The 12177-nt window shown below is 29.6% G+C and overlaps 1 protein-coding gene and 1 long non-coding RNA gene across 7 annotated transcripts; both read right to left on the reverse strand.

The window, feature by feature from the left end:
* Nucleotides 1-1012: 1012 nt before the first annotated feature.
* LOC126655293 (uncharacterized) lies at nucleotides 1013-3865 on the reverse strand. Of its 6 annotated transcripts, XR_007632985.2 has the most exons (7): nucleotides 3570-3865; nucleotides 3283-3406; nucleotides 2597-2631; nucleotides 2456-2498; nucleotides 2254-2380; nucleotides 1854-1888; nucleotides 1013-1769 (listed from the first exon to the last, which is right to left on the reverse strand). It is a non-coding gene; the product is annotated as an uncharacterized LOC126655293 (long non-coding RNA). The 6 variants fall into 6 exon arrangements; XR_007632989.2 differs by lacking the exon at nucleotides 1854-1888 and having other exon boundaries at nucleotides 2249-2354; XR_007632987.2 differs by lacking the exon at nucleotides 1854-1888.
* Nucleotides 3866-5142: 1277 nt separating this feature from the next.
* LOC126655285 (transcription factor bHLH19-like) lies at nucleotides 5143-8160 on the reverse strand. The gene is made up of 5 exons (XM_050349402.1): nucleotides 8123-8160; nucleotides 7925-7994; nucleotides 7285-7830; nucleotides 6562-6936; nucleotides 5143-5541 (listed from the first exon to the last, which is right to left on the reverse strand). The coding sequence occupies exons 2-5, from the start codon at nucleotides 7958-7960 to the stop codon at nucleotides 5473-5475; spliced, it is 1026 nt and encodes a 341-aa protein (XP_050205359.1). The 5' UTR covers nucleotides 7961-7994; nucleotides 8123-8160; the 3' UTR covers nucleotides 5143-5472.
* Between the last annotated feature and the right edge of the window lie 4017 nt (nucleotides 8161-12177).

A 12177-nucleotide genomic window follows, 5' to 3' on the forward strand; every position in this document is an offset into this window, starting at 1 on the left:
TGGGTGATGGTAATAAATCAAGATTTTGGTATGACACTTGGTTGGGTTCGACTTCTCTGAGGTCTAAATTTGCAGATTTGTTTAGTTTAAGTAGAATGCCAAACATGTTAGTCAATGATGCTTATGACTTGAACCAATCAGCTTTCATTCATTTTTCTTGGAAGCGCCGTTTAAGGTTGGGAGAGCAGCAACAGTTGTCTCGCCTTCATGAAGTACTGGGAGATATTCAGCTGCATTATGACCGCGCAGATAGGTTTATTTGGCAGCAAAATAAAGTTTATTCATCTTCTTTAATGAATAAGCTGGTTAGAGGAAACATAGTGGGCACAATTGGATCCAGTGGGAGAGTTGATTTTTTTCGAATTATTTGGAAAACAAAGCTTCCTCCACGTATTCAGTTTTTTCTTTGGTTATTAGCTAGAGATCGAATTTCTTCGAAAGCTAATTTGGCTAGGCGTGGAATTATTTTGCAGGAAAATTGTGGTTGTCTTTTATGTATGGAGGAGGAGACACTACAACAAAGAAGACATATAAGGGCGGTTTTTTCCTCTTGTAGGGGCGGTTATAACCGCCCCTATATGTTATAACTGCGTTTTTGAATCCGCCCTTGAAACGCCGTTTTTCCGGGCGCCACTACAACTTAGGGGCGGTTTTAGGACCCGCCGGGGAAACATATAGATTGTTGGTGCGACGCATAGGGGCGGTTATACCCGGATCTAAAGTATTGTAGTGTGTAGGGGCGGTTTAAACCGCCCCTACTGTCAGAAATGTTCAAAAAAATAAGGGGCGGTTTAAACCGCCCCTACTGTCAGAAATGTTCAAAAAAATAAAGGGCGGTTATCCCGCCCCTACAATCAGGATTTATTGAAATTTAAAAGCCCCTGCAAGACCACATTTTCAAACAAAATGAACCAATTTTGCTGAAAACATGCTGTAATTAATCAAATGACACTTACAATAAAACACAGAGCATTGAAATACATAATTAAACACAGAGCATTAAAATCCATAATTAAACAAGGCAATAAATCATGAGACTTCTTGATGTATGGTTAAAGATATCTACAATTTGCACGGAAACTGCAACACTAAAATAGCCTTTAGTTTATAATGTTCAACACGGTGCTTGACAGTGATGAAGAAAGAAAAGAATAGAGGACAAAAATAGAGCGCTAACTGAGAAACAGAGTAAAAGAGAGGTTGGTCAGAAGAAGGCATGAACAAGCCAAGAGATGCATAAAAAATTTAAAGAATGCATAGGTGGATGGTGTAATGATCATCTGACTGTGACAGTAAGCATTAGTTACTCTTCTAAGAATTCGATCAAGAATCTTCCATGTCCGCTCAATGATTCCAGTAACACAGCGTTTGCAAGAAAATGACAAAAAAATTGTAAGAAACAATGACCAACAGAGCATGAGCAAGCTATGTTTCCCTAGATCTAAACTATACAAGGAATGAAACGACCAACAGAAATTTCATGATTTGAAATTAGATTGTACCAAAAAACACAATTAACAATCATAATAAAAAACAAATGTATCTCGCCGGAATTCCCCAAAAGCTTCCGTAATACAAGCAAGTTTCAACACCACCTTTTTATAGTAAACAGAAAAGAGCATCAATTTCATCGAAACAAGCAACAATAATCCCACTTACATTTACGATAGCAGAGACTCTGAGAGCATTTTAACAGTATAAGAAAAGATACCTCCTAATAGTTCATCGAGTGCTCAACTTCTTGCTGTGATGCAAATTACTTGTTTCCTCTATTAGAAGAAAAGACAATTGAATATCAGGTTAGATCTCTTTTAAATTTTCAATAGATCATTGATAGACCTATTTTAACTTACTTTAAAGAGACACTTCCTGTTATATAACCATTATTCTGAGAAAAGAAAAAAGAACAACTAAATAAATTAAAAAGAATATCAAAAAGAGAAAAAGATATGTAACATACATTTTATTTCGATTGTTGTGTTACTTTGACTTCTAAATTCTAACCACGGTCACAAATCAGCAAATCACTCAAAAATTAAAGCAAACAAACAAAAGAAATAGTAACTTCACTACGAGAAACCTCTTCTTAAAAGTCAAATAAAGCGAGAAAACGTTCATATTTATTGGAACCCTTCCAATCATATTGTATCAATTCTAATTCTAGCAGGAAGGATGAACTTATTCCATTAGAAACAAATAGAAATTAACAAGAGAAAAACATTAATGTAAAAACGTTTGAGACACATACCTTACAAGATTAGTGTCTCCATTAGCCTTAATGGCATGACCACCGGGCACCAGCTTTATTAACTAATGAAAAGGAGGAGAAAACATCCTTATCCTTCAGTCCTACACTGTATATGTTATCCTTGTATCAGTTCTGAAATAAAAATTCAAATTTTCAATTGGTATGATTGATAAATATAAAATGAAACACAAAATATGTAGCAAATACCCGAGAATAAAAAGAAATTGAATGAGGACAAGAAATTGAGAAGCTGTAAAGAAAGTTACATACTCAGGCTTCCAATCATAATGCTACTCTGAACTCTAAGAAAATTGTTAGTAAAAGAAAAAAAGAAAAAGAGGAACTCACATAAGAGTCATCTTCCATTTGAATCCTCATTTCACCTATAATAACAACAAAACTGAAGAGTTACTAAAGAAAAACAGCAGATACACCATCAGTCTTGTGATAGTACTTCTAATACAGATATGCATAACGAATTAAAAAATACAGCATTTCTTTTCAAAGATGATCTTAGTGATATTATAGACACCCATGTAGTACTATATTTATAACAATAATAAATGTTCATAACATACTCTGCACATGATAACAAACCAAATTATCACTAACAAAACACGATAACCGATTCTACAACAAATGAGAAACTGAAAAACCTAAAATCTATCTTTGAATAAGTAATGAAACCTGCATTTTCATAATCTAGCTTTTCAAGTATCTTAAATCAGAAAACAAACAAAATTTCCCTTGACTAAAACTATGAATCAGTTACAAATAAACTTTAGCTAGAACTAATTTTTGCAATTCTACTCAATTTCAAAACAAAATCGATTGCTTAGTTGAACAGTAGCATTATAAATTCAAGCATCAAATCAAAGCATAAAACTAACGAAACAAAATTCAATAGCTATCAAAACCCTAGTTAAGTGAAGAAGATTCCAAAAAATATCCAATTATTTTGATTGAAACAAAAAACAAAAAACAAAAACTGAAATAGAATTAATAAATCACACAAATATAAAGAAAGAACGGACCTGAACAATTGCGAGATAGAATAGCAAAGATTCGATGTATTTTTTCATGATGAGATGAAATTCGGTTGCCATTAGAAGTCCTTGAAAGCTCCTGAACAACGCAATTCAGCAATGGCAGATTCACCTGCAGTTACCGAATGAGCAATTTCAACGAAAACAGAAATGCTGAATTAACATTTATTGGACTCGGAAACGGAAATAAAAACATTGAACATCAATCAAATGAATAGAAATGAACAGATTATGAACAAATTGTAACAAAAACCAGACTGTAAGGTTTCAATTACCGTTTTTAAAATGAAATCAAAACCCTAAAAACTGATTCTGATTAGAGAAGTGAGGAGCAGAGAAGAGGATAAAAAATGCTTCTCATTGATTTTACGATTGAAGAAGAACAGAGGAGAGAGGAAGAGATTTGAACTGTGCTTCATTTAAAAACCGTTAAGTTCAACAACAGCGCCTCTGACATTAGGAGCGTTTTCACCTTCCGCCGCTGTAAAAGTAAATTATTTTTAAAATATAATAATAGGGGCGTCTAAGAAAACCGCCCCTACGAAACCGCCCCCAAAAGCTCCTTTTCTTGTAGTGAGACGGCGGTTCATATTATGTTTCATTGTCATTATGCTTGGCGAACTTGGATGTATGTTGCTTCGTTGAGTAATATTTTTTGGGTTCCGCCTTTATCTTTGGAGAATTTCTTCGTGCAATGGTCTTTTCTTTGCGAAAAGAAATACAGGACTTTATGGAATTTGATATGGTTCTTCATTGTTTGGGCTTTATGGAAAGCAAGAAATAGACGAGTCTTCAATTTCAAGACTACCAAGATTGATAGACTAGTTTTTGACAGTATTAGTAAGGCGGTTCAGTTTTATAAGGCTTTTAATCCTACCTTTTCTTATTCTAGCATGGATGTTATTAGATGTTTGGATTTTTTCTGTATCCAAACTTGATTGTATTAGTTTCTTTGCCTTCCACTTTTTGTGGTTGAGCTAATACAAATATCTTTTATCAAAAAAAAAAGTAGGATAATAAGGTATAATTAAAGTAAAAGATGCTATCCGTGATTTTTTTGTATTTGGGTTTTAATAAAAGTGTTTACTATTTTAACTTACTTAGAAGTAGGATAAAAGATAAATTACTTAGAGATGAGTTAGAGTCTGTGTTGGAATATAAAATATCTTATGAAGTGTATTAGAACTATTATTGATTATTTATGTTAATAGTTAAAACAACATTGAGAATATTAACGTAAAAGTGACTGTCCATCCCCACTTCCCCTCCCCCCTCTTCAGCCGTGATTTTATATATAGTATAGATAGATAGATATGTATTTAATTAGTATATAATAGTGTGCAAAGCATATTAATTAAATATACTGTATCTGGTATTATTTAAATTTATCTTTCTTATTAAGTGAATAATTATTAGTAGTAATTAGGATTTGAGCGTTAGGGCGATCTCTAGCAGCGTCTATCTTATTTAATTATTCTCTAATTTGTCCATTATTTCTCATTAACTTTTATTTCAGTTTGTGGTGCCTAATAAAAATAACTTGAACAAAATATATTTCATTTCAAAAGAGTATATATAAAAAAACAATTTAATTTTAATCAAAAATAAAGAAAAAGCAACAATAAATGTCACCATCATTAATCAAATTTAAAAATTATAAATTTCAACTTCTCTTTTCTATTAATTGTTATATAAGAGAAGAATAAAAAATATTTTATAAAAAGGATTGCTAATACATCTCTTGTGGTAGTAGTTTGTTTTTGTTTTTTCTATGAATAAAGACAGTTATTATTTATAGAGCAAATTATCTTAAAGTTCATCATGTTTATCATAAACAAAAAAATCATATAATAGTAAAACATTATTTTATTAGATAATCGTACACGTGCAACAACCGGGAAAGAGGCCAGAAACCTCTCAAAAAAAAGTGAGACATAAATAGGTCAAAAACCCCTAAAAAGGCAGCAATCTCCATATATTCAGCACGTGGGTAAGTAACGTGGTCAACAAGTCAACCGCGCTTAAGAAACTAGGGCATCATTTGCCCTAAAAAACCCTCTGCTGCTAAAAATGGAAACATTAGACAGAAATAGAAAGTGTTTCTCTCAGATGCTAATGGAAACATCAAACAATCAAACAAAGTTAAAAAGCTGCTGCTGTTATTTCACTCCCAAATGCTTAATTAAGTAGAGCTTGTCTCAGGTTTCTCAAGAGATCTTTTACTGTCATGAAAAATCCACCGTCCGCCTGCAATTTATAGCCAAAATACAAAGAATTCATTAGATATAATTTATAAACCATCTAGTTATGAGATCTTACTCTATAATTAAACATCTAATTTAAATAAACAATTTCTAAAGCAAACCGATAAAATTGTGGATAGATAAATCTATTTTTACAGGTTAAAATTTTTACGGGCATCGAACTATAATTTTTAAACAAAAAAGTTATCAAACTATAGCATTTTTATATAATTGTTACAGTCTGTTGTCTGATTATACATCTTCCTCGTCCACATCAGTAAGATGGTAATTGTTTCATGAAAAAAAATTATAATGTGTGGTTATGGTTTTGTAATTTTTATAATTATTTTAGGCAAAATATACAAAAAAACCCTTGCAGGCCTTACAAAAATACAAATAAATCCTTTTACTTTTTTTGATTATAATGAATCCCTCTTTATTTTTAAATAGAACAAATAACCCCTATTCAATACCATTAAAAACACTTGTTAATGACTAACATGTCTCATAATCATATAGAAAAAAAATTCAAAAATAGTTTTAATATTTAAAATATTTATCGAAAATTTGATGGGGTAAGTGTTTTAAAAGTAAATTAAAAGGGTTTAATTGTTCAATTATAAAAACACGAGGATTTAATTGTGTTCAAAAAAATAAAAGGGCTGATCTGTATTTTTTTTTTTAAAAAGTCATTTTTATACTTCTACCATTAATTTTATAAAAAGCTATAATTCATTTGTCAATTAAGCAATCCTTCCACTTAAATAAACGAATATTCTTTTGTTGTACAAAAATAAAAGATGGATTATCAAAATGTTAAAAATGAAATCTTGGCTATGAAAGTGTAAAAAGTTTATAGTTTGATAACCGTAAAATATGTTAATTCTCTATATAATATTGGTTCCCCGGGAACCAGATCTAAGTGATATTTTTTACTGTTTGATTAATTGATAAATTATACATAGTAATGGAATAATATATGTATATATTTAAAGGAGGAGAAAAGTTGAATTTGTATATATACCTGGGCAACAATAGTAATATCGATGGTGGAGTTTCCAAAAGGTATCACACTGGTATTGATCACATTCAAATGAAACTTTTCCATTACATATAGTATCTTCATCAAGCAGCTTTTTTGTTTTTCGCAATGGATTTTAATCAGAACATCTTTGTCTGAAATCCTCGCTTCAATTTCCGGAAGTTGGTCACAGATTTCATCAGAATTAATCTCATCAGTTGACGATGATGACTCATCATCAACATAAACTTTTGATTTCTTCACAAAAACTACCGACCCCATTGATTTTATGGCAGATCGATCCTCTAATGTCTTTACGCGTTCTTGTAAATTCTTTACGTACTTAATTGCATCTTCAAGAATTGAAGCTTTGTCCATCTATATATAAATCAACATTAACATTAGCATATGTAAATTTATCAATTAAGTCTGTTGCACAAAAGTTTATCGAAGTATAAATTTCGGTGTGTTATTTCTGTTTCCTAAAATGTTTATGAGAATCTAATTTATAAGTTTCAGTGCTAGATAGCTCTAACATTGCTAGATTTTATGTTGTACTATCATTAAATTTTTTCAAATGAATCAAATTCTCTTGCCTTTTACTATCATTAAATGTTAATAAAATTTCCTTTTAAACCCATGAATTGATTAAGGAAATCAAGAACAGAATAAAACCTCAAAAATAACAAAATTCATCATAAAAGTGAAGATTAGATTAGAATATACCTTTTTCAGACCAGGAATAACTGCAGAAAGAGCAACGAATTGCTGGCTAAGCTTTTCTCGGCGCTTCCTCTCCGCCATCACATGATCTTGAGCATATAGAGGATTCCTACTTATTACTGCACCACCCTTTTTATCATTTCTTTGTTTATTATTATTATTATAATAGGTCGAACCATATCGATCCTCCATGAAACCCGGATCGAATAAACTAGAAGGATACTTCACATTTTCATTAGAAACCATTTCAATCTTAGGCTTTTTAGCAGCAGCAGGAGACGAATGCGAGTTTTCGAAAGATATAATATGAGGAGATGAAGAAGGAGAAGTGATTTTTTTATGAGTGGTAGTGCAAGAATTCCAGCTTTCGGTTTTTAGCTGTTTCGCCGGGTTTTGGTCCAGATCGGTCGATGCTCGAAAATTCTCAACACTTGGATGATTGAAAACTTGGTTATTATAAGAAAAAGATTGAAATTCAAGATCATCGATGGAGTAATCAAGTGTGTCTATTTGGTATTGGTAGTTAAAAGCAGCTGCATCCTCCATTTCCTAGAAATTAAAACAAATTAAGGATTATTAAGTAAGATTAAATTTATAGTAAGAACTAACTTAATTCAAATAGTTATCTACAAATTCAACGTACCAATTCAGAAATCCATTTAGCTGATGTTATTTCCATCAAAGCAAACTTCAAGAAAGATCGAGTTTATACCCTGAAAGGATCAGAATAAAAGAAATTAAATTCAAGAATGGAAATGGAAAAGGAAGCTAAAGAAGGCAATTAAACTATCATAAATCCAAATCTTGACAGAAATTTTATGAAAAAAAAGTAATTAATTACCGGTCAAAACGATACCAAAATTCAAGAATTTGTTGAAGAGAAGATTGTTTGTTTTCAGAATTGTGCAATATTTTATAGGCAACATAACGCTGATTGAACACAGAAAATAAAACATTAAAAAAATCGAATTCCCTCGTGTGAAAATGTTGTCTATTGTCTCCATTTTCCTTCAAGAAAGCACTGTTCATTTAATGACTCTTTATCTTATGTCTTTTAGTCGTTTGTTGACCGTTTTGGCCATCATCATTAGTTTGACACAGAGACATATATAATACTTACATGTAATATAATTAAATTCTTTAATTCAAGAAAAAGACCATCTTCTTTAATTCTTTCTAACTTGTTTGCTTATGCAAGGTCAAAAATGATAAGAATTTTGCATTGTTTATTTTAAGGATTCTTACCTTGAACACTGAATTTCCCTCTTCTTATCACAGAAGATGTGATCAGTCGTGCATTCGAAGTTGGACTTCCTTAGAATGTTCAATAAATCTAGATTTTATTATTAGATCTAGTTTTAGTTTACAAATTTGGGTGACCCTTGGTGGTTAGTTTAGCCCTAGTCGATGACTGTATTTTTACAGCTCTCATCATCTTTTCTAGAATAGTTGACTCAGTATGTTGAGAAACCGTTCATGTAATTTTCGTTATTATTAATGAAAATTTTAGCCTTTGTTAAAAAAAAAAAAAATATAAGAACTCGGGGTCATAATTCGGGGTCGGGGTGGGGACTCGGTTCAGTGTCGGGACTCGGTACAGCATCGGGACTCAAGTTCAATTCGGGGTTAGGACTTCCGGTAGAGACTCAAGTTCGGCACAGGTCGAGGACAGAACTCAGATTCGGATAATCAAGACTCAGTTCGGTTTCAGGATGTCAGAACTCGAGTTTGGATCAGGTCGAAGCTAAGGTCGTGACTCAAGTTCAATTCAGGGCTCTAGTCGGACTCAAGTTCTGCTCAGGTCGGGCCCGTCTCAGGACTCAAGTTCCGATCGGGGTCAAGACTCAAGTTGGCTATGTCGGGACTCGATTTGGGTCGAGCCTTGGATGGAGTTTGATTTATGTTGTGATTCGATTTTTATATTGCTTGATGTTTGAAATTTTTTATGGTTGAAAAGTAAATTAAAACAATATGAAGCATATATGAAGAGCATGTTCAACTATTTTCCGCTCTAATTTGAACAAATTACTATAATTAAAATTGAGAGTTGAAAAATAAGCTAAAATCAACAATTTTAAAATTTGGACTATAAACGAAAAATGTGAGGTTTAGCCGATTAAGTATTAATTTTATCAATTGGTTCAATATTGAAATCTGAACAAATATAAAAATTTACTAACACTAACAATGTATTCACATCAATTTAAAATTTAAATGGATGGACATAATTTATTACTCACCTCAGAAATAATATTTAAATTATAGTTGTTTAACAAAAGAAAATACTCCCTCTGTTTATTTGTCTATTTAACCAAAATTATATATATTAAAATAGTGGATGTTTTGTCGTAAATTATAAAAATAAATATAAATATAACCCTATTAGTTAATAAATACATTCTAAATTGATTCATAGAGACATTTATTAAGAAGGGATAAATTTGGAAGATAATAGCTAAAGTTTATATTAAAATTTAAAATGGACAATTAATTAGAAATAAATATATTTTATTAAATGGACAACTAAAAAAACGAAGAGAGTATATTATAGTTTGGCAGGACTAAGTTTAATATTGAAAAATTTAGGATTTTACCTAAAAAACAAAAATAATATGAATTAATGTATCAACACGTCAAAGTTAACAAAAATACTTTAGAATTTTGGCTTATTTATGTGTGTACTTCTCGTGTATAAAATATTTGTTATTTTACTCGCAGTGCATAACACATGCAATATTACACACATCTCACATATTTTCTCTCTTTTATTTTTGTCTCTTTCCTTTCACTTCTCTTCTTTTCCTTCTCTTATTTCACTTTTTTTTGCTGTAATTTTTTTTTTCTTTCTCTTATTTCACTTTTTTTTGCTGTAATTCAACCATGTAATTTAATTTTAAAAATATACAATCAATTCTGAGTTATTATATTTTTTTTTATAATTAGATTTTTTTTATTTTAGTTCTAAATTTAAAAAAGCTGCAATAAAAAATAATACATCAAAAATAATTCTATGACAAATAAATATTTTTTCACAATTTATGTTAATTTCAACTTGCAATTAATTACAAAATGATCATTTTAGTTTCAAATCTAAAAATATGAAGAAAAAAAAATCCTTAAAAAATGATTTTTTTTATATTTTTTCATAATATTATCATAATTTTACGAACTTTATCATAAACTTAACATAATTTTATCATATTTTCATCATAACCTTACCATCACATTATCATACTATTATCATCCCATTATCCTTTTTAATAATAATAACCTTATCATCACATTATCATAACCTTATCATCACATTATCATTTTTAAAAATAAATATTCTTAATAATTTATGTTAATTTCAGCTTGTAATTAATTAAAAATTAATTATTTTAATCACTGATTTAAAAATATAAAAACAAATTGTAAAAAAATAATTTTTTCATAATATTATTACAAAAGCAGCAGTGATATTATCATCTCGGTGTCATTATTTTTCTATAAAAAATTATTTTTCGTACATTATCATACTATTATCATTAACTTTGTCATACTATTATCATAACATATTCTTATAAAAATTATCATAACATTATCATAATATACTTTATCATAACATTATCATAAAATATTATCATAATATTATCATGACGTACTTTATCATAACTATATCGTAACTTTTTTTATCATAAACTTATCATACTATTATCATAATATTGTCATAATATATTTTATCATAACAATATCAAAAATTATTATCATAATATTATCATGACGTACTTTATCATAACTATATCATAACCTTATCATATTATTATCATAACCACGTATTATTATGGTATTGATATGATAACGTTATGATACAGTTATGCGAACGTTAATGATACCGAAATGATAATCAAGCATTTTTCTTGAGAGAAAATTGTTTTGCTCTGTAGTGTTATGATAATGATATGATAACGTCATAGTGATAACAATATGATAATCAGGCGTTGTTTTCTGCAGAAAATTGTTTTTTTTTATCATAAAATCATTTTTTTATCATAAAATTGTTTTTAATGCATATTTTCATATCTTAAACTAAAAAAAATTAAGAACAATTATTTTAGATCTGAGAGTTAAAAAAAATCGTAATAATCACCACGAGTTAAAAAAACAATCGCTAAAATGTGGAAGAACGGCGGAGTGAAGACGAAACGAAGGCGGGGCGAAGGCGGAGCAACGGCAGAGTAATGGCGGATCGGCGAAGGCGGAGGAGCAACGGAGTGATAAAAAAAATGAAGAAGAAGAAGAAATTGGAGAAAAAGAAAAAATGGAGGAGAGAGACAGAGAGAGAGAGAGAGATAAATATGGAGAGTAAAAATAAAATACTTAAAGTAAAAAAATAATAAACAATAAGTATTATTATAATAAAAAAAGACTTTAGAGTAAAAAAAAAAGTGTTAAAAAGTAAGGTAATTTTTTCTATCTTTTTCTTATTGAGGTATAATTTACTATTATTTTAAAAATAGAGTGTTTTTTTCTAATTTTCTCTTTAATATTAAACACTAAACTAGATTTCTTTTTATCATATCTTAATTTTCACAAGAAAAAAATATTAAACTTTAAAATACACTTTTATTTTTTGCTTTTAAAATACATTTTTATTTTTTGCTTTTTTGTATAGGTTTCAGACGTTCTTTTTTTTTTGTTTAAAAGATGATACTCCCTCCGGTTCATAATATTTGTCGCATTTGAAAATTTCTTTTTGGTCTATAATATTTGTCATATTAGAGTTTTAAAAAAGCATTAATTGCTATTTTTCCAAAATTATCCCTAGTAATAAATACTTTATAAGATTAAAAGAACTAGTCAAATATAAAACAAGTGGTAATTAATATGAACAATTTAGTAAAACTATTCATAAAT

This window comes from Mercurialis annua, linkage group LG7 (genome assembly GCF_937616625.2).
Source record: "Mercurialis annua linkage group LG7, ddMerAnnu1.2, whole genome shotgun sequence".
Lineage (NCBI taxonomy): Eukaryota > Viridiplantae > Streptophyta > Magnoliopsida > Malpighiales > Euphorbiaceae > Mercurialis > Mercurialis annua.